We start from the raw sequence: 21,954 nt of genomic DNA, 5'->3' as shown, positions 1-21,954 counted from the left end.
CCTGAGGCTTGATCAGGTTTAACATGTGTTTCCCATGCATCTCACCAGGAGATGATGATGTGATGTCACGATTGATTAGTGAGTTCAGGTATTGTCAGCCGATCTGTCCATTATAATGTCTCTCATAAGCTTTTTTTTTTAAACAAGGTAAATATAGATCTTTACCATCACCCCTGAAAATTCCCTTATTTTCTTCCCAATTTTCATCCCCAAAGTCAATCACTTTTCTGAAATTTTTCACTATAGTTTTTCCTGTTCGAGAACCTGATATAAATGGCATACAGATGCCACTCTCGTGTCTGGCTTCTTTCATTTATTCAGTTATTTTTATTGTATGAATATGCCACAGTTTATTTACCCATTTTCCTACGAAGTGCATTAATGAGCCAAAACTCCGTATTGAAAGGTCACAGCTGGCGAGACTTGGCCTCCATTGACTACTAACGCGTTCCTCTTCTCTCCCCTCACACGCGCCCCGCATCTCCACGCGTCTGGCCTCCCGCAGTTCGGAAGCGAGAGAGCTCCCAGCCTGCAGCTAAATTTGTGGAGTAGATTTGATTGACAGCCCAGATCCTCAGTGATCAATGCCCTCCGGATTCCGAGTTGGTTTCGCCGATTTCACCAAGTTCTGAAAATCGAGCAAGTGCCCATCGCTTGCTTGAGTGAGCTAGGAGAATTGGGTGTACCCCTCAAAGTTAGTTTAAGGTATAATTGTTTTATCACAGGAACACTCGCCTCTGGTCAGGAATGAAACTGAACCTTGACGCGTTGCCGCTTGTTTTCAAATGTCCCTTCCAGGACGCCGTCCTTTTCCGGGTACGCTAAGCGCTGGTAGAGTGCACGGGACTTCCGGGAGGTCTAGGAAGTCGTCCCTCTCTTTGGCAGGAGGCGGGTATCTCTGCAGGTGTAGACCCAGATCCTGCGGACCGGCAGAGTGGACCGGGAGGGGTGGGGTGGGACAAAGTGGCTGCAAGCCTGAGGCGAGGTCCCCCGAGGCTGCGGCTGTCCGGCCAGGAGGTGGCCATTCATTCCTCCATTGTGGCTGAGGAGCGAGGGCCCCTTCGGGGGCTCTTTCGAAGTCCGTGCCCTTACCTGAAGGAGAGCCATCCTGCGCTTACCCTGGGGTGCTGCCGGCCTTCTCAGAGCGGAGGGCGTCCCCCTTCTTCCACCCTGCGGCCCAGGTGACCGCTGCCATGGCTTTTCCCCATCGGCCGGATGCCCCAGAGCTGCCTGACTTCTCCATGCTCAAGAGGCTGGCCCGAGACCAGCTCATCTATCTGCTGGAGCAGGTCAGTGCCTGCCACGCTGGGGGCCTTTATTGTATCAGCAGCCAGCACTCACTGGATGCATAGTTCTTTCTTACTGAGCTCCCTTGGTCTTGCTCTTGGCCCTTGGTATTGTCCTTGGAGCTTCTGTGGCAGGTCCAAAATGAAGCACTCAGGGAGGGAAACTTGGGACGATCTGGCCAGAGAGTTAATGGAAATCCCCCCCCCCCCGCTTTTTTTTCATACAGACAAGGGAGACACCACTAGTGCCAGGCATCACTGGGGATGGAAAGATGGTTAAGACAACTTTGTCCTTAGGGTTCTTACGTTCCAGTGGGAGCAGTATGAAACACAAATTACCACACACAGGGTATCATGTGGTGAAAGAGTGATAGCTAGGGTGCCTGAAACAATCATTTCTAGCTGGAGTGATCTAGGAGTTTCAAGGGGCTGGAGTGTGAAGATGAGCATATTTTCCTTGGAGATGGGAGAGGATGTTCCAGGCAGATGGACTGGTAGGAGCAAAGTTGAGGAACCAGGGAAGGACAGGCATGTAATACAGAGAAGAGAGGGATGAGAAGTTACACAATAAGCATTAGGCAGCTACTGAAAAATTTTCCCCAATATGTGACATGAAACAATACTTGAAGATGATTGTAATAGCCATTGTGAAGTTGGATAAATGGGCAAAACAAGAAGGCCAGTGAGGAGACCATAGATCAGACTGAAGTAATAAAGGCCCACGCAAAATTAGTGGCAGTGGAAATGAAAGGAATTGATGGGTTTTTTTGAGTCAAAGACTCAAAGACATTCATTGGTCGTAAAGGTTAAGGGAGAAGCAAAGCTGAGTTTGACATTTTTAACTTGAGCTAATAAGAAAGTAATGCTATTACTGTAATTTTAATGGATTACATATATAGTCTTGTTTAATGTTCATATTCCCCACTAGATTGGAAGGTCCTTGAGGACAGGTACATACCTATTTTGTTCAACATGTATGCCTAGTGAGTACCTAGCTTAGAGTCAGGCACTTAGCATGTGCTTAATAAATATTTGTTGCATGAACATTGAATAGAAATGAGAAAAAGACTTAGAAAGAGGAACAGTTTTGGTGGGGGAAGTTGAGTAGTTTGGGTTCGGATAGGATGAAGTTAAGATGCTAGGAGGAAATACTGCTTGTAACATCAGAAGATAGAAAGGTAGAATTGCAGCTAGGGTAAAGATGGGGACTTGGGAGAACCTCAGGGGATGTGGGACCATATTTTATTGCTCTGTAATATGTCCTGTAGTGGTAGCACTATGATTTGGCACATGAAAGACACGCAACAAACGTCTGAGGAATTGAAAAGAGATGCTAGTTAGAACCACTAGTTCAGGTGAGATCCCCATGAAAGAGAGTAAATGAGACCAAGGATAGAAACTTGTAAATAGAATGACCTGAGGAAGAGCTGCCCACAAGGATGACTTAACGTGGCCAGAGTGGATTTCTGTGCAGTAATGTCCTCTTCAAACTAACTTCCTCTGACTTAATTCTTATTAATGGGCACTGCTATTCAGGCTTGAAACCTCAGAATCATCTTTGACTCTTCTTCCCTCCTCACACTTAACTAAACCAGTTGCTGAGTCCTGTGGATATTTATTAACTTACACCTGACTTCTTTTTTTTTTTGCGGTACGCGGGCCTCTCACTGTTGTGGCCTCTCCCATTGCGGAGCACAGGCTCCGGATGCGCAGGCTTAGTGGCCATGGCTCACGGGTCCAGCCGCTCCACGGCATGTGGGATCTTCCCAGACCGGGCACGAACCCGGGTCCCCTGCATCGGCAGGTGGACTCTCAACCACTGCGCCACCAGGGAAGCCCTACACCTGACTTTTTAAATGGTGATTATAAAATAGCACTAACAAATTCTAGAAAATGCAGAAGATAAAGTGTAAAGAACAAAAAAATCACTTACAACCCTACCATCAGATACAAGCACTGTTAACACTGTTAATTTCTTTCAAGTATTTTTAAAAATTCGATTACATGTTCCATGTATCTCTTAAAAAACCTATTTTTGTTCACATCACCACCAGCCTAAATCAGGTCCTCATTCATTACCACAGGCTTGGGCTGCTTGTTTGTCTTTTGTTTTCTTGCCGCACCCCGTGGCATGCCGCGCATCCCCGACCAGGGATCGAACCCTCACCCCCTGCAGTGGAAGCGCAGAGTCTTAACCACTGGACTGCCAGGGAAGTCCTTGGGCTGCTTGGACTGTTGCATTAACCACATAAGTGTAGTCCTTACCTCTAGTTTCTCATGCCTCCAATCCATTTTACCCACAGTTCCCAGATTTACCTAATGAAAATTCCCAGCTGATTGGATGCTTCAGTGTACAAAAGCTTTCTATTTTTCCTTGTTCCATAGAGGATCAACACCAAACTCCCTAACTTGGCATTTGGGACGCTTCATGCTCTAATTCCTGTCAAAGATTTCAGTCTTGTTTCACACCATTCCCCTACATCAAGATTTCTCAACCTTGGTGCTATGGACATTTTGGGCTGCTTAATTCTTTGTGGTGGGACTGTCCTGTGCATTGTAGGATATTTAGCAGCATCCCTAACCTCTACCCGCTAGATGCCCGTAACACCCCCTGCCCCAAGGTGGACAACCCAAAATGTCTCCAGACTTTACCAAATGTCCCCTGGGGGGCAAAATCAGCCCTGGTTGAGGACCACTGCCTTACATGTACCTTACCCATCAGGCAAACTGAATTGCTTGTTCTGCCCTTACCATTCAGCCTGTTCTCTTTCCCTGGCCTTTGCTAGATTGCCATCTCAATCTATCACTGTCAACATCCTATCCATTTGTCAAAGCCTAGTTGAGAGGAAACTTTCAACAACTTCCCCCTCTCTTCTGCTCAGTGTGACCTCTCCTTCCTCTGGACAGATGAAAGGGCAGCATCAGGAGTGATGCAGCGGGAACCAGAAGACAGGGATTTGGCGTGAGAGAGTGGGTGTGAGGGTGAGGACTGTCCTGGGTTAAGTTTTCCGCCTTGAACATAGGTTATTTTTGTAATTAGAAGAAAAATGCCATTTAAAGAGATATTTGGCAGTTAGTTGAGGGGCTGGAGGATACACGGTGTGTTTTTGTTTTGTTTGGCTTCGTTCAGCAGGAAATCGATTGGGTTATCAGGAGACAGTGGAAGAGGCGGTGGAGTAGAGGAGCAATGATGTAGAACAAGGTCACAGGCGAGCAGGAGGGTTGAGTGACAAGGACTTAACCTTAGAAAGAAGGTGAAATATCTTTCCACTGGTACAGAAAATGAGAAGACAAAATAGGTGAATATGTAGAGAAATGTCAGCTGTGGATATAGGCAATTAATAAGGTGCTGGGGGGGCTTCCCTGGTGGCGCAGTGGTTGAGAGGCCGCCTGCTGATGCAGGGGACGCGGGTTCGTGCCCCGGTCCAGGAGGATCCCACATGCCGCAGAGCGGCTGGGCCCGTGAGCCATGGCTGCTGGGCCTGTGCGTCCGGAGCCTGTGCTCCGCAACGAGAGAGGCCACGGCAGTGAGAGGCCCACGTACAGCAAAAAAAAAAAAAATAAGGTGCTGGGGTAGGTGAGGTCTAGTGCCCTTCCAACTCAGAGACTGTGCTTCTATTAAATGGATGGCTGGATGAGCTGTCAGCCGAGGGAGCTTGTGTGACCCGAGAGTAACCCAAGATACTGTGTCTCCTTCAGCTTCCAGGAAAAAAGGACTTGTTCATTGAGGCAGATCTCATGAGCCCATTGGATCGAATCGCCAATGTCTCCATCCTAAAGGTACCTGCCCCTTTCTCCACGTGGATCAGGCCCTTCTTTCCTATTAAGCAGTTTTTCTTTTGATGAACAGTACATATTACTGAAGAGTGACTACCCTTATAGGGTAAATAGGGGATGGCAGAGTTACAGTAAATAGGGGATGGCAGAGTTACGGTGACAAGGGGGGATTGATACTCTTTGTATTGTTTTTGAATTGTTTTATTTTGGGGTTTTCTATTGACAGTTTGAGGAAGGTTCAGTGGGATGGTTGTCAGGGAGGTACTTTGACTGCTAGAATTAGTGTAAATAGGAGGAAGCCCTTCCAGAAGACCCCTGTCATTGTATCAGGCTTTGGGTTTCCAAGCACACTTATGTCCATTGTTTTGTTGGATTCTCTCTGTAGCAACATGAAGTAGACAAGCTGTACAAAGTGGAGAACAAGCCAGCCTTCAGCTCCAGTGAACAGTGAGTGTCTGGGAGACTCTGTCTCGGCTCCAAGCTGGAGGAGGTCCCTACACATTTGCCTTTGATTGGTCCTTGGCCGAGATCTGGCACCATGATGTTTGTGACATGGTTCGCTTCCCTCTTCTTTTACAAATTCATCCTTAGGTTATGCTTTAGCCTCTTAATTGGTCTCCCTTTCTGCGGTTTCTCCCTCCCTTGTCCTCATCTCTCTTTAACCCAATCTACCATCTCTAACCAGATTGATTAATCTTTCAAAAATATTTTCATTGGGCTCTCCTGAAGAACCTTCAAGGCTTCCCTTACTTACCGAGTGAGGTCCTCATTGTTCGTCATAGATTCCAAGGCTGCCTCCAGGGAGGCCTCTCACCCCCTTTCCAGCCTGGTCTCTTTCATGTCCCCACTATTCAGCTCGCACTTTTGCGTGCTTCCAGGCTCTGCACACGTACCTCCGTGTTTTTGGCCACTCCACCCACTCTGCCTGAAATTCTCTCCTCTCCTCACTGTTCTTGCGACAAATATCCAGCCTTCAGAATCCAGCCCCACCTCCTCCACGCAGCTGTCAGTTGCCATTCCAGGGTGATTTTCTCCTCCTCTAGATTTGCATGGGGTTCAGTGTTTGTCCTGTTCACCTGGTACACAGTCACATCCTGCCTGTTGTCTGATGTTTGTTTTTATTATTAATACTTCTCAACTTAAGCAATGTATACCCTCCCTTAGAGGAAATAATTCTCCTAGATACATGGAGAATACATCCATGAACCCCAGTTTGAAGAACACTATTTTATATACTTTCTTGTATTGTTTTTTAACACTTGATTGTTAATATACTCCATACATATGTGCATCTTATTTTGCCCAATAGACTGTAAATTATTTGAGAGCAGGAACTCCTGGGTCCACCATAAGGCCAATAAGTGCCCCCAGCCCACCACGATATACCTGTTTTATCGAGGGGAGTCTTGTGTGTGTGTGTGTGTGTGTGTGTGTGTGTGTGTTTAAACTCTTAATTATATACTCATATTTTTAAAAAAATTTTATTTATTTATTTGGTTGCACCAGGTCTTAGTTGCGGGAGGTTGGCTTCTTAGTTGCAGCAGGCGGGCTCCTTAGCTGCGGCTCCAGGGCTCCTTAGTTTTGGCTCGCCGGCTCCTTAGTTGTGGCATGCTAACTCTTAGTTGCAGCATGCATGTGGGTTCTAGTTCCCTGACCAGGGATTGAACCTGGGCCCCCTGCATTGGGAGCGCAGAGTCTTATCCACTGCGCCACCAGGGAAGTCCTGGGTCTTGTGTGTTTTATGTGGTGAGCCAAAAGAGCTGGCAGGGCTTTGGCTGCGGTGAGAACTGTAGCAAATGATGAAAGAGTTGGCATTGTTTAAGTTTCTGCTAAGCTGCTATCACCAACTTCATGATTTTTCTTCACTGAGGTTTTTTTCCCCCTTCTCTCCCATAGATTATGCTTCTTGGTCAGACCTCGCATCAAGAATATGCGGTACATTGCCAGTGAGTGTGCCATGGTGTTCATTATAACTAAGACCTGGGAAAGGGTGGGAAGGTCTAAGGACCCTGACCATAAGAACCCTTTAATAAGAAAAGAATTGTTTGGGTAGGCCATACTCCTCGTAGAGGCTCTCTGCTTCCTTACTTCTAGTCTAACAAAGGTCCATGGCTTTTGAGTTGCATCCTTTCTGTCTGTAGATCTTGTCAATGCTGACAAAATGGCTGGCCGAACTCGGAAATACAAAGTGATCTTCAGTCCTCAGAAGGTGAGTTTGGACCCTGGTGGAAATGACATCGGGTAGAACAGGACTGGGGACTAGGAAGGGGTAAGGGGCCAACACTATATAGCTGTATCTCCCTCAAAGCAAATTATAGGTGACTGAGCAAAATACCTGTCACCATCTTTTTATTAAGGTAGCAGAGAGTCTGTCATCAAATTGCCCCAAATGTAGATTGTACAGTTGTGAGAGATGTCCTTTACATAGATTTCTTTAAGTGAAAAGATTGACATTTTTGAAGTAGAACCTGCTATGTATCCCTTCTAACACCAATTCCTATATAGTAATGGTGCACAATGTTATGGCTTTTCAATGACTTTCTCCCTATATCCCTTTAATAACAAACACAATAAATCTTCACCCCCCGCCCCATGCTCATCGAAGGCGTGTGGCTGGGCTGCCCTTGGGTTATCAGAACCATACCAGTGTACTTTGGAAGAGATTTTTCTTACACAGGGTGCAGTAAAATGTTCTCTAAGCTTGGAGCAACTGAGGGAACTGAAGCCCACAGTCACATAGTGAATTAACATAGCCATGCTAGGTTTCTTCCATCTTTACCTCAATAATTGCAGTAAGTGTTAGGTGATCTGTCATAGTATCTCCGTTTCTCGATTCCATCAAGCTCCCCTGTCATCCCCACATCAACGGGGTGCATTGTAGGTACATCCTCAACCTGATTGATTGGGAGGAATGATGTACCAGGTCTGTACATTGCCCGTCGTAGGACTATACAGTTATACCAAGTAGTGCATGCCACACTTGGAGCAGGTAGAAATTAAAGTTGAAAGGACAGGGATTTATTCCTTTGCAATTCTCCCAAGAAAATTCTAAAGAAAATAGAAGCAGTAGGTAAGACTAAAGACACTGAAGCCAAACTGTCTGGCTGTGAATCCATGCTTTAGCACCTATTACCTGTGTGATCTTGGATAAGTTACTTAACTGCTCTGTGTCTCAGTTTTCTCATCTATAAAATGGAGTTGATAATAGTACTTATCTCTTTTAAATGAGGTGACTTCCAGTTTCTATTAAGAAGTCTAGAGGAATCATAGGCTTATATTGTTTTCTCATCATTTAAAAGGAATAAGAGGAAAGAACCAATGATCTTCCTTTGAAGATCATTTGAAGATTGATAGCACAGTCTTACAGCTATTAATCCTGTTTAACAAATATATCAAGTGTAGCATTATTACCAGGGCAAGAAAATTATTGAGTAAAATAACCGATCAGAATTAGAGGTTAATTTTTTTTTTTTTTTTTTTGCGTTACGAGGGCCCCTCACTGCTGTGGCCTCTCCCTCTGCGGAGCACAGGCTCTGGACGCGCAGGCTCAGCGGCCATGGCTCACGGGCCCAGCCGCTCCGCGGCATGTGGGATTCTCCCGGAATGGGGCACAAACCCGTGTCCCCTGCATCGGCAGGCGGACTCTCAACCACTGCGCCACCAGGGGAGCCCTAGAGGTTACTTTTGAATGTTATTAAAGGAGCTGTAGCAGTAATCTCTAGTTTTTGGAGTCTTACAAAACCCTTTTTTTCAAATTATACTTCCAAGGACAGATTTGTTTAAACAGGGAATAGAACAAGTTGGTAACAGTTTCAAATAATGCTACAAGCCTCCATATCACACAGAAAAAAAGAAAATTGATATTTTTATGAATTTTTTTCTAACACCCTATCTAATCAAATTTTTTGACCTAACTTTCCATTACAGGACAGTGTCTTCCTTAGTTGCTGTAGGGAAGAGGAATTTTCTCTCTCTTCCCTTTGTTAATTATGAAGATTGGCAGTTTTCAAACTGGGCTATGGAGTTCCATTATTTAGCATTAAAAGTAGGTCCATAGGGACTTCCCTGGTGGCGCAGTGGTTAAGAATCCACCTGCCAATGCAGGGGACATGGGTTTGAGCCCTGGTTCAGGAAGATCCCATATGCTGCGGAGCAGCTAAGCCTGTGCACCACAACTACTGAGCCTGCACTCTAGAGCCCGTGAGCCACAACTACTGAAGCCCACGTGATACAGCTACTGAAGCCCAGGTGCCTAGAGCCCATGCTCCACAACAAGAGAAGCCACCGCAATGAGAAGCCCATGCACCGCAACAAAGAGTAGCCACCGCTTTCCACAACTAGAGAAAGCCCGCGCACAGCAACGAAGACCCAACACAGCCAAAAATAAATTAATAAAATTAATTAATTAATTTTTAAAAATAAAAAAAAAAAGTAGCCCTGTAGGATTTCAGTTTTACTGACATAAATGAATGAGGGATGAATAGGACTCTTCTGTGTAACCATAAAATAAGGAGCACATAGCATTAATCTTCCACACCTCATAGAATTATGAGGATCAAGAGAGGTAATGCTTTTATTTTTTATTTATTTACTTTTCAATTATTTATTTATTTATTTATTTTTTGGCTGCGTTGGGTCTTCGTTGCTCCACGGTGGCTTTCTCTACTTACGGCGAGCGAGGGCTACTCTTCGTTTCAGCGCTCGGGCTTCTCATTGTGGTGGCTTCTCATTGCGGAGCACAGGCTCTAGGCGTGCAGGCTTCAGTGGTTGCGGCACGCAGGTTCAGTAGTTGTGGCTCTCGGGCTCTAGAATGCAGGCTCAGTAGTTGTGGCACACAGGCTTAGTTGCTCCACGACATGTGGGATCTTCTTGGACCAGGGATTGAACCCGTGTCCCTTGCATTGACAGGCGGATTCTTAACCACTGCACCACCAGGGAAGTCCCTCTTTAAAAAAAATGTTTATTTATTTAGTTGGCTGCTCCGGGTCTTAGTTGCAGCATGCAGGATCTTTAGTTGCGGTCTGTGGGGTCTTAGTTGGGGCATGCATGTAGGATCCAGCTCCCCGACCAGGGTTCAAACCCAGGCCCCCTGCATTGGGAGCACAGAGTCTCAACCACTGGACCTCCAGGGAATTCCCGATGGCACAGTCTTACAGCTATTTATCCTGTTTAGGAATACAAATATATCAAGTATAACATTATTACTAGGGCAAGAAAATTATTGAGTAAAATAACCAATCAAAATTACAGGATACTTTTGAATGTTATTAAAAGAGCTATAGCAGTAATTTCTAGTTTTTGGAGTCTTACAAGAACCTTTTTTTCAGATTATACTTCCAAGGACAGACTTGTTTAAACAGGGAATAGAACAAGTTGGTAACAGTTTCAAATAATGCTGCAAGCCTCCATATCACACAGAAAAAGAAAATTGATATTTTCATGAATTTTTTCTTTCTAACACCCTATCTGATCAAATTCTTTGACCTAATTTTCCATCATAGGATGATGTCTTCCTTAGTAGCTGTAGGGAAGAGGAAATCTGTCTCTCTTCCTGAGACTCCCTTTGTTAACTATGAAGATTGGCAGTTTTCAAACTGGGCTATGGAATTCAATTAGTTAGCATTAAAAGTAGGTCCATAGGGACTTCCCTGGTGGTCCAGTGGTTAAGACTCCTTGCTTCCCCTGCAGGGAACGCAGGTTCGATCCCTGGTTGGGGAACTAAGATCCCACATGCTGCATGCGGCGTGGCGTGGCCAAGAAAAAGGCCTATAGGATTTCAGTTTTACCGACATAAATGAATGAGGAATGAATAGGACTCTTCTGTATAACTGTAAAATAAGGCGAACCTAGCATTAATCTTCCACACCTCATAGAGTAATTATGAGGATCAAGAGAGGTAATGCTTTTAAAACACTGACAACAATGCCTAGTACATGTGAAACAAATAATACACAGCCACGATTATTATTGTCATCATCATTATCAGACAGAAGTGCCCTCAACTTTCTTCCTCATTACCTCCAAATATTTCACCCTTTTCCCACCTGTCTCAAAGGAGCATGAGGGAATTCCCTGGTGGTTCAGTGGTTAGCACTCTGTGCTTTCACTGACAAGGGTGTGGGTTCAATCCCTGGTGGGGAACTAAGATCCCCATGAGCCATGCAGCATGGCCAGAAAAACATAAAATAAAAAATAGAAAATAATTTACAAAAAATAAAAAAGGAGGACAAGACACTGGCCTTTCCCCATCTAAGAGCGGAGGCTCACCTGTGTTCTTGGCCCCATCCCTGCCTGCTTTCTCAACTCTCTTGCTTCATCAAGTAGACTCTTTTATGTCTTCAACCATATCTATCCCTTCTAAACAGTTCTCTCTCCTCATCTCTTGTCCCTGACAGCGACTCTCCCTTAATTTGTGTCCAGACTGAAGAATTATCTGCTGCCACTGCTTCTGCTTCCCCACATCCACCTTCACCTTTTTTTTTTTTTTTTTTTGCAGTATGTGGGCCTCTCACTGTTGCGGCCTCTCCCGTTGCGGAGCACAGGCTCCGGACACGCAGGCTCAGCGGCCATGGCTCACGGGCCCAGCCGCTCCGCGGCATGTGGGATCTTCCTGGACCGGGGCATGAACCCGTGTCCCCTGCATCGGCAGGAGGACTCTCAACCACTGTGCCACCAGGGAAGCCCCCACCTTCATGTTTTAATCTAGTCGCCTAAGATCTCCGTTGTCAAATCCAGTGATGTCTATGTCATGCTCTTCCTACTTAACTTCTCTGGCATTTGAGACTGTTGCCCATTCTCCCTTGAAACTCTGCCTTTAGAGGTGCTATTTAGGGGTGCTGTTTTCTCCTAGTCTCACCTCTCTATGTATTCTTTCTCGGTCTTCTCTGCCCGGTCTTGGACTGTACACCCTTTTAATTTTGGTTCCCTAGAGTGCTGTCCTAAGCTCTCTTCTCTCTGTGTGTTCTTTTGGACAAGCTGTCCACTTTAAATGCAGTGTATGTGCCTTTAGCCCCCAAGGCTGTCTGTCCAGACCTCCCTCGGTGTCTGCAGAGGTCCCATGGACATGTCCTAACCAGAACTCCATCCCTGCTCTCTCCACACCATTGCTTTTTACCTCCACCTGCTCCTCCTCCTCTGTTTCTATAGCACTGTCATGCCCTGCTTCCCGTCTCTGCTGGCAGGACCCACCCTTCCCTGACAGCTGAATACTTTCTCCTTTGTAAAGCTTTTCTAGTCAATCAGGGAGAAAAAAGCAATTGACTTAATAAGTGAATGAAATGGCTGAAAAGGAAACAAAGGGTTGGGCCAGTGATTCCAGTGGTCCTTTCTAGATCTAAGAGTCTGGGTTCTTTTGTCTTTTTCACTGGGTTCAATAAGTGTGGTCCTTGGGCTTCCCTGGTGGCACAGTGGTTGGGAGTCCGCCTGCCGATGCAGGGGACACGGGTTCGTGCCCCGGTCCGGGAAGATCCCACATGCCGCAGAGCGGCTGGGCCTGTGAGCCATGGCTGTTGAGCCTGCGCGTCCGGAGCCTGTGCTCCGCAACGGGAGAGGCCACAACAGTGGGAGGAACGCGTACCGCAAAAAAAAAAGAATAAGTGTGGTCCTCATCAGTGACCACAGAGGAACTCCAGAGAATGGAAAGAATGGAGAAGGGGGTTACTAATCAGCCCCCCTTTCTCTTTCAGTTTTATGCGTGCGAGATGGTGCTTGAGGAAGAGGGCATCTATGGAGGTGAGAGGAGTCGGATATGAGTGGAGAGGGGGAGGACGTGTGGAAGAAGGCCGTGATGGTTGTTCCCTGTACCCATCTCCTTCTTTTCCCTGCCTCATTCCTGTTGGCCTGGCAGGAGGAGAGGGTACTGAGAATGGGAAGGAAGACCCCAAATTAGAATACTAGTGGGGCTATAGTTGAAAATCACCGATGCTCTCTTCTTACCTCCCAAGACTCCCACAAGCAAAACTCGTGCCTTCCCTCCTGTGTGCATTCCTCACTCCATCCTCCATGCAACACAAACCTGGTCGCCGTCCTCCCTACTGGAAATCCTGCAGTGGCTCAGAATAAAGCCCAGGATCCTCAGCATGGCCTCCTGTGCCTCTACAGTCTGGCCCCTTCCTGGCCCTTTAGCCTCCTCATGTGCCACTCCTCTCTCCTGACTCACTACCCTCCAGCCATGGGGACTTCACACACCTGTTCTTGTTGCCTAGAACATTCCTCACCCTACAGCTTTTTGCCTACCCAAATCATACTCAAATTCTAAGCCAAATGTCTCTTCTTTAGGGAAGTCTTTCCTGTGCCTGTAGCTGGGGTTAGATCCGTGAAATATTTGTGCTCATAGGTTGCTGTTTTACTCCTTTGGAGCATATAACTGTAGTTAGATTTGTCTGGTGTGTACTCTCTCACTACCTTGTCAGCTCCAGAGGTCAGGAGCATGTCCATTCTGTTTACCACCATGTCCCCAGTATTTAGCCTAGCACCACACATATGTGGCTCTCCGTCAGTATTTGTCCAATAATGCATAAATGAAGGAGTGTTTCATCAGCACTTTTGGTCGGCACTCTAATGAAAACACACCACTGAGATCTCACTGTATTACAGGCTGTTACGTACATGTCTCCTTTCCTTATCAGCCTGTGAGCCCCTTCCGGGCAGAGACTGTATCTTATTCACCTCTGAGCATCCCGTGCTCAGTGCAGTACCTGGCGTGTGGCAGGCACTGAGGAGTTTTTGCACGGCTGTAGTGGAGCTTCCCTCTTAATGTGGAGCCACGGCAGGGAGACTGATGCTCTCTGTACCCACAGATGTGAGCTGTGACGAATGGGCCTTCTCTTTGTTGCCTCTTGATGTGGATCTGTTGAGCATGGAACTACCAGAATTTTTCAGGGACTACTTCCTGGTAAATGCAGGGCCCTTGGGTCTTGGCATCAAGGAGTCGGGACAGACATGGGGTCCTGTGGGCTAGAAATATGGATTCAACCTTCATCCAACTCATAATTTATCATGAGTGATAGTAATTTGGAGACGGAATACCACTGCTTGAGGTTCATGGGGCTTCCATTGGGGCCAATGAAAATGGACTTTAGCAAGCGTTGCCCAGACCCTGCCTTTCTGCTCAGGGCTTCTAGGCCTATCCACTTTCCAGATGGATCTGTCGGGTTGATCCATATCTTTGTGGCCCATGTGGTCCCTGCAGGAAGGAGATCAGTGTTGGATCAACACTGTGGCACAGGCCTTGCACCTCCTCAGCACGCTCTATGGACCCTTCCCTAACTGCTATGGAATTGGCAGATGTGCTAAGGTGAGCAGTTCTATGTCCTGATAGCCCCTATTCACTTGTTTTCTAAGCACCAAGGATTGTTCCTGGGCATCTGGGATGTGAGGTATATTCTTTACCTTGCTTTCATTGCTCCAGAGTAGGTCCCCAGAGGGGAGAACTTGTGTGGCTAACAGAATGGCAAGGGCCCAGGACCTCTAGGTAGCATCCCTAAAACTTTGGGGGCGGAGAGACTCCTTCACTGGTGTGGGGCAGGATGGGGAGGGGTAGGAACAGGTGGGAGTAGAAGAGGTAATATCGTTAATAATTAGCTCCTCTCTTGGGGTCAAGGAGAAGGATCACATGGAAAGGGGTTGGGTTCTGTAGGTGTGGGGCTGCACAAGGGACCTGGACATAAGATTGCGAATGTCTTGGGCCCTGACAGATGTCACATGAATTGTGGAGGAAACTGGAAGAGGAGGAGGATGGTGAAACCAAGGGCCGAAGGCCAGAAATTGGACATGTCTTTCTCCTGGACAGAGGTGAAGTATGCTCAGCACTCCTCTCATCTGTCGACCCTAGAAGATACTGGAATATGGGAAACATGGTGGCACAGCTGGGATCCTCAAGTTGAGGCTGTGAATGCCAGTGTTGACTGGGGGCGTGGGCACTTGGGCCCCATGGAAGGCACTTGAGCGGATACTGAGCAAACTGGGTGGGAGGCTGCATCGGGGAAGACCCTCACGGTCAGGGATCTCGGTTTCAGACGTGGACTTTGTGACGGCACTTTGCTCCCAGGTGGTTTACGAGGGTCTGGTGGATGACACCTTCCGCGTCAAGTGTGGTAAGTGGCATCTTAGCGAGACGGAGGGGTCCTCAGCTCCTGGGGCTTCCCACGGTGAGGGTGCAGGACTTGTGGGAGAGACCCAGGCTTGGAGTGAACTGCTGCCTTCCAAATAGTTTGGGGGAACGTTTAAATCTTTATTTCTTTTTTTTGGGCGACACTCCTTGGGGGATCTTAGTTCCCTGACCAGGGATGGAACCTGGGCCCCTGGCATTGGAAGCTCAGAGTCCTAACCACTGGACCACTAGGGAAGTCCCTGGGGGACCTTTAATGGCAGTTCCGGAAAGAGAGGGGAAGGAAGGACTCATCAGAGATCCTCATAGCTGTTTCCTCTGCACTCGAAGGGAGTGTCGACTTTGGCCCAGAAGTCACATCCTCTGACAAGAGTCTGAAGGTGCTGCTCAACGCCGAGGACAAGGTGAGCACATGGGTTCCGGCAGAGGATTTCCCCAGGGCCACTGCCACCATGAGGCTGTGGGCCCCGGCACTGGGAGGAGAGGCCGAGTCCCCAGGAGAGAGGGACACCCAGCCAGTTAAGAGCACAACCCAGAGCACATAGCAGGGATTTGACATGTCCTTACTGTTACCAGCTCAGCTTCCTTTGTATTTCTGCTAGAATAGCTGAGCAGTCTCCCTGTGCTGTTGTTACCCTGATGAGGCAGGAAGGAACAAGGTATGCGTCTGTATAGTAATTTGTTCCTGTCTCATTCCCCTTGCAGGTGTTTAATGAGATTCGTAACGAGCACTTCTCCAATGTCTTTGGCTTCTTGAGCCAGAAGGCCCGGAACCTGCAGGCCCAGTATGACGTGAGGCTCCCAGCCCGGGTCCTCCGTCTGTTTCCTCAGTGGCTCCCCAGGCTGCTGCCCTTTGGCTCCCCTTCTGATGCTACAGTGGGTGGGAACTGAGGGAGGGTAGTGTTTGCTCACATCTGAGGGCAGAGGGGCTGACCTCATGGGAATGTCCCCACAGCGCCGGAGAGGCATGGACATAAAGCAGATGAAGAACTTCGTGTCCCAGGAGCTCAAGGGACTGAAGCAGGAGCACCGCCTGCTGAGTCTCCGTAGGTTTCAGCTTGAGGGTAGGGCAAGGGGAACCCTGCAGAGGAGATCTGGGAGGAGATCCCTGTTCATTTGGAAAATAGTGCTCTTCTTTGGTCTAAAGTGTGAAGAAATGCTCCTGCACTTTGCCTTAAGAGGTCCTTATTCTTCTGGACAATAAAGAGGCATTCTTCCAGAACCAGGAATATGTCAGCTCCCCTTTTGTCCTGTCTGCAGATATCGGGGCCTGTGAATCCATCATGAAGAAGAAAACCAAGCAGGACTTCCAGGAGCTCATCAAGACTGAGCATGGTGACTTGGCTACTTCTCCTGCTTCTGCTTCCGTGGCTCCCAGTCCAAGCCTGACCTGAAAAGATGCTCTCTGGCTCTTTCCAGCTGACGCTGGCTGTGTGGAATGTTGGTTCCTGCTAGAAGCCCTGGGGGCCCCTTAACCCACCCCAAGGATGAAGAAAGGGATGGGGAGACCAGATGCCCATTAGCATAGATGGCAACAGCTGAGCTGCTCCCCCAGTAACAGGCTCTCCTCTGATTATTTGCAGCGCTGCTGGAGGGCTTCAGCATCCGTGAGAGCACCAACTACATTGAAGAGCACATAGACCGGCAGGTGAGGCGGGAAGGGGGGAGATATTGGGAACAGCGTTTAGAGGTGGGGCTCAAGCGGAAGCAAGAGGAGAGAGCGTGTGTTATGAAACTTGAATTCTCCTTGACTCTTCCTTCCTGTGCAGGTGTCACCCATAGAAAGCCTTCGCCTCATGTGCCTTTTGTCCATCACTGAGAACGGTGAGCCCCAGGGACCAAAGACGCCAGATTGAAAAGCTGTACCTTAGGGATAGTTCCCTGTAATCTCGTGGATTCTTTCCCCTGTAAAATAAAGCAGCTTTTGTTTTGGGTGAAACATCCCCAGGTCATAAGGTAATTTATTGTTCCAGCCCTAAACAGGACCACATCCACCCTCCTCAACGCTCCCGGCACATGGCCTGTCCCATCGTAGGACTGCAAAGGGGTAGAGCTGAACGGCATTTCTCTCATCATTCCATCTGGCTTCCTACCCGCAACAAGATTTCATAATCAAGATACAGTCCAGGAAAAACCAATTTCATAAACATTTTAAAAGCTCAGATTCTGCAACCTTTCGTGGCAACTTGTTTTGAATGTTGAAGTCTTCCAGTTGGCAAATATTCTTTAAGGTTGCTTTCTACCCAAAGATGTTATTTGCTTATTCTAAATACCCTTTATTATAGTTGGAAGTCCATTTCTTCTTACCTCTGTGGAGAAAAACATCTAAGGCTGCACTTTGGGAACTCATTTGAACACTTTTCCTATTCCCCACTAGCTGTTGAGCAGTTCCCCAGAAAACTGGCCCATAGCCAGGGAGAAACGCACAGGAAGGCCCTTGTCCTCCCTCCTGGCGCATCCCACCCCCCACTACGGATTAGATTAGCTTTCGTTTCAGTGTCCCTTCCTCAGGGCTCTTCCTTGGAACTCTCAGATCCAGGCTATATCTTTCAAAAAGCAAGCTTAAATTTAGGAGTCAATTTAGAATCAACTGCATAGGATGCAAGGTTAACGTTATGTACTGACTCCTTCCTTCTCACTAGGGTTTTTTTTTGCTGGGGGGACGAGGGTTGGTTTGTTGGTTTGTACACCTTAGGGCATCTCAGCTGGCTCATGAACCTTTATCTTCCTTACCCTCAGGTTTGATCCCCAAGGATTACCGATCCCTGAAAACCCAGTATCTGCAGGTAAGGCCAGGAGACTGTGTTCTTGAGGGAACTTGGTGGAGGGAGGTCATTGGACATTTTCGAAAGAGGCAAAAGAAGAAACGGTCCCTTTCCTGTCCCCATCACCCCACACCCCATGTGGCCTCCCTCTCAGAGGCTGTGGGGATGGTCACCTTTCAGCACGCAGAGACCCTTCCCACTACCCTTGTTTCACTCTCCTCCCCTCTTATGTGGCCAATGCGGGGGGAGTTTGAACAATTCAGCTGTTGGACCCAGTGGTGAGTTCTTACTCCTGGATTCTCCCTTTATTTAGCACCTTGCGAGGCGTCAATACACCTTTCCTTCCAGGTCCTTCTCAAGTCCTACCTCCTCTGTGAAGCCTTCCCCACCTCCTTACATCGACAGCTTTCTGTGATCTTTAATTGTTCCATGCTGCTTTTATTCTTTGTTTGGCATTTGGTGATTTCTGATATGAAAATCTTCCCCACAAACAAGTGTGCGCTGCTCAGGACACAGAGTGCATAATCCTCTCCCCCACCTCCATATCACCTAACAGTGCTAGGCCCTTGGTGAATGCTCAGTAGAGAGCTGAATTGCATTTTCTTCAGAGCTATGGCCCCGAGCACCTGCTAACCTTCTCCAATCTGCGGCGAGCTGGGCTCCTAACGGAGCAGGCCCCGGGGGACACCCTCACAGCTGTGGAGAGTAAAGTGAGCAAGTTGGTGACGGACAAGGCTGCAGGTGAGCAGGGAGTACAGGTAACCCCTTTCACCCTCCTCGGCTGTTGTTGCCTGTTCTCTCAATAGGCAGAGCACCCTGGTGGGGAGAGAATGAGCTGGGGAAGGAGAAAGTGATTCCTTACTGTTACTGTCCTTACTGCCACTACTGCTGCTTGTAAGAGCAGCTTCCAGTTATCGAACACTGACGTGCTAAGCCTTTTAGATACACTTTCTCATTTAATCCTCACAAAGTTTCTATGTGGTAAGTTTTATTATCTCCATTTTACACATGAGGAAACCGAGGCTTAGGGAGGTTAAGTGACTTCTTCAGGGCCCCTTAGTAAGTCAGATTTAACTCCAAAGGCCGTACACTTAACCAGTAAACTAGGATCACCCTGTAGATTGCATTTAGTAGAGGGCTGGTACCCTGTAGGAGGAGGAAGACTGCGGGTGGGAGAAGGGTGGTGATTGTCTTAATCAGTTCCAGGGAACTGTAGGTGAATGGCTTTGAGGGGGATCTTCAGATGTGATAGGTCCTGCTGTTTGAGAAGAGGGGGTCCTGTCATTTCCTGAGTGGTATCACCTGTGGCAGCATCATTAATCCATAAACCTTAGATGAAACCAGCGCAGATTTCTTTCCCAGGAAAGATTACTGATGCCTTCAGTTCTCTGGCCAAGAGGAGCAATTTCCGCGCCATCAGCAAGAAGCTGAATTTGGTATGTAGAACAGGGGTGGACAAGGGAGGCAGTGGGGTCAGTCCTTTGTGAAGTACTTTGAACCCACAAAAACCTCTCTGTCATTTTGTTTTTATAAAGATCCTTTTGTGTGGTAGCATTATAGCATGAGCTTAATAATGAGACAATACACAAAGGTTCATTCATTTAATGAACACGTAACTCACACCTACCAATGTCAGAGAATACACTAAGTGCCGCTTCAGTGACAGACATGTCCCATGTCGCTGAAGGGTCAGAAGGGGTCCCTCTTTCCAGCGAGCATGGAAACACATTCAAGAGAATCAACAGGCACTGAACAGCTTTCATCTTTGGTTATGGATTCTTTTTTTTTTTTTCCTCCAAGGCTATTGCTGGTTCTTACTTTAGTTGAAGTAAGAACTGTTCTTAGGGGTATGCCACTTTTCTCTGACCCTGTAAAGGACTGGAGGGCTGAGTGGTCACTTGCCTCATACAGTCCCCTTTGCCCTCTAGATCCCACGTGTGGATGGCGAGTATGATCTGAAAGTGCCACGTGACATGGCGTATGTGTTCAGTGGTGCTTACGTGCCCCTCAGCTGCCGAATCATCGAGCAGGTGAGAAAGAGTGGCTCGCTCCTGTTCATATTTCATGCTCTCTGCTTTCTCTTAGTTCCTGGCCTGGCCCAACTTTTAACTACCTGAGTGACTAGCAAGAAATGTGACAGTCTGGCTGCTGCTAGACTTGAAACTAGCGCTTGTGCCTTCCCAGGTGCTGGAGCGGCAAAGCTGGCAGGGCCTGGACGAAGTCGTGCGGCTTCTCAACTGCAGTGAGCTGGCATTCACAGGTGCATGGCCTTGCCCAGTGGGGGCGGGGGGAACCGAGAGGAGGGCCGGATGCATCATCCAGTAGTGCCCGTAAAGAGCTGAGTCTGGTCTGGTCTTTGCAGACATGACCAAGGAAGACAAGGCTTCCAGTGAGTCCCTGCGCCTCATCTTGGTGGTGTTCTTGGGTGGTTGCACATTCTCCGAGATCTCAGCCCTCCGGTTCCTGGGCAGAGAGAAAGGTGAGATCAGGCTTCCGTGGGATCTGGGGGACAAAGGGCAGCCCTCAAGAAGGCTTCTTTAATGGCCTCTGGGTACCACTTGCTGCCATCTTGCTGTGGGCTGAATAGCAGGAAGCCCAGTTCCACCAAGCATGGCAAGTTGCTGTGCCCAGGAGCATGGCACTGACGCATCTATGACTATAAACTGGTGCTCTGACCCAGCCAGGGCCGTGGAACTGGAGGGGCTTGACATGGCTGGTGTTAGGGGCTTAAATCTGCTCTCAGTCATGTATGGTGTTGCTTTTGACTCCTTAGGGTACAGGTTCATTTTTCTGACGACAGCAGTCACCAACAGCGTTCGCCTTATGGAGGCCATGAGTGAGGTGAAAGCCTGAACTTTTCCCGGCCAGTGTTGATGTCTTCCCTGGACATGTTCCGCAGTGGGATGCAGGAGTTTGAATCCCAGCTGCTAATAAAATGTCTACCAACTATGCTTCTAAGAGCTGGGGAGCAGGGAACTTATTTGGATTTAGAGAACATATCTGAGGAGAGAGTTCACTTCCTGCCCCCAGGATATTTCTTTTTTGTTTATGAAGTACAGCCCATGCTGATGAAATAAGGAGGAAGAGGATCTTTTGCTAAATCCTGTTTGAGTATCATTGTAAATAAAGCCTCTACTCTCAATGTATCAATATTACGTTTAGTTCTAGACAGGCACTTCCATGTATACTGGTGAAGCAGAGGGGGCTTTACATAGGGGCTTCGTGTATTCTACAGCCTGGACTGGGTAGTAGCTCTGGGCCTGGTCTGGTTCTTCCTTGAAACTTGCACTGGTCTGGTTCTTCCTTGAAACTTGCACTGTACTGGACTTTCCTCAACCGTAAAATGAGGATTAGTTAGATGATCAGTACCAGTTAGATGATTGCACCCTTCCAATTCTAAAATTCTGTGATTCATTACACTTTAGAAAAAATGAGCTTGCTATTGTTTTAACTTAAGGAGTCGCTTGAATTTTAAGCCTTTTGTTTCTTATTGCAGAATGAAAAATTATGTCCCTTGTTAGAGCAATTTCAGGCATTGGCAAACTGTGCTCCTGTAAAGGTTACCAGTGCCCTCCTAAGTGCTGATTCTAGTGACCTTTCTTTCCCTTTACCCTTTAAAAATTGTGAACACTAACCACATCTATTAGTGGTCATCTTCTAAGTTGATCTCACTGATGATCCCCTTTACCTTCTTGTAATTCTCATATTCAGCTTCCATGACACACTTCTTTGTCCTCCTGCATTCTCCTAGGCTGCACTTCCATCTCCTTTGGTTTCTCTCTCTGTGTGTCCTCCTTTGTTGCATCTCCTGTCTCTGTCCTTTATTGTTATCCACTTGCCCATCCCAAACTTTTATCTCACTGCTGAGATTCACGTGATTATTTACAACCTGGTCGTTCCATGGTCAGTTCACAGTCAGCATGTCTAAAATAAACTCTCACACTGAACCTCGTGTCCCCACTTGGGATCCCTAAATCTGCTCCTCTTCCTCTGTTTCCTTAATTGACATTCTCATCAT

At 47.4% G+C, this 21,954-nt stretch overlaps 1 protein-coding gene across 3 annotated transcripts; it reads left to right on the top strand.

Moving 5' to 3' along the window:
• The first annotated feature begins 845 nt into the window (after positions 1 to 845).
• VPS33B (VPS33B late endosome and lysosome associated) lies at positions 846 to 21,082 on the top strand. Of its 3 annotated transcripts, XM_089906799.1 has the most exons (25): positions 1,745 to 1,814; positions 2,215 to 2,269; positions 2,890 to 2,893; positions 4,986 to 5,066; positions 5,449 to 5,510; positions 6,960 to 7,009; positions 7,205 to 7,272; positions 12,749 to 12,794; positions 13,862 to 13,956; positions 14,254 to 14,358; positions 14,759 to 14,855; positions 15,080 to 15,157; positions 15,502 to 15,575; positions 15,877 to 15,963; positions 16,127 to 16,217; positions 16,432 to 16,506; positions 16,755 to 16,819; positions 16,941 to 16,995; positions 17,911 to 17,957; positions 18,545 to 18,677; positions 19,299 to 19,372; positions 19,865 to 19,966; positions 20,121 to 20,196; positions 20,299 to 20,415; positions 20,710 to 21,082. In XM_089906799.1, exons 1-25 carry the CDS (start codon positions 1,760 to 1,762, stop codon positions 20,787 to 20,789), a joined length of 1,872 nt encoding a protein of 623 aa, XP_089762925.1. In that variant the 5' UTR covers positions 1,745 to 1,759; the 3' UTR covers positions 20,790 to 21,082. The 3 variants fall into 3 exon arrangements, with proteins under 3 accessions (XP_089762924.1, XP_022419734.1, XP_089762925.1); XM_022564026.2 differs by lacking the exons at positions 1,745 to 1,814; positions 2,215 to 2,269; positions 2,890 to 2,893 and adding an exon at positions 851 to 1,289; XM_089906798.1 differs by lacking the exons at positions 1,745 to 1,814; positions 2,215 to 2,269; positions 2,890 to 2,893; positions 20,710 to 21,082 and adding an exon at positions 846 to 1,289 and having other exon boundaries at positions 20,273 to 20,410.
• Positions 21,083 to 21,954: the final 872 nt, after the last annotated feature.

The sequence above is a fragment of the Delphinapterus leucas genome, chromosome 2, assembly GCF_059928025.1.
Source record: "Delphinapterus leucas isolate spDelLeu-1000000601 "Yukka" chromosome 2, BTC_Dleu_Yukka2, whole genome shotgun sequence".
NCBI classification, from domain to species: domain Eukaryota; kingdom Metazoa; phylum Chordata; class Mammalia; order Artiodactyla; family Monodontidae; genus Delphinapterus; species Delphinapterus leucas.
The sequence above is the reverse complement of the archived record's forward strand: the minus strand, read 5'-3'. Positions and strand labels throughout refer to the sequence as shown.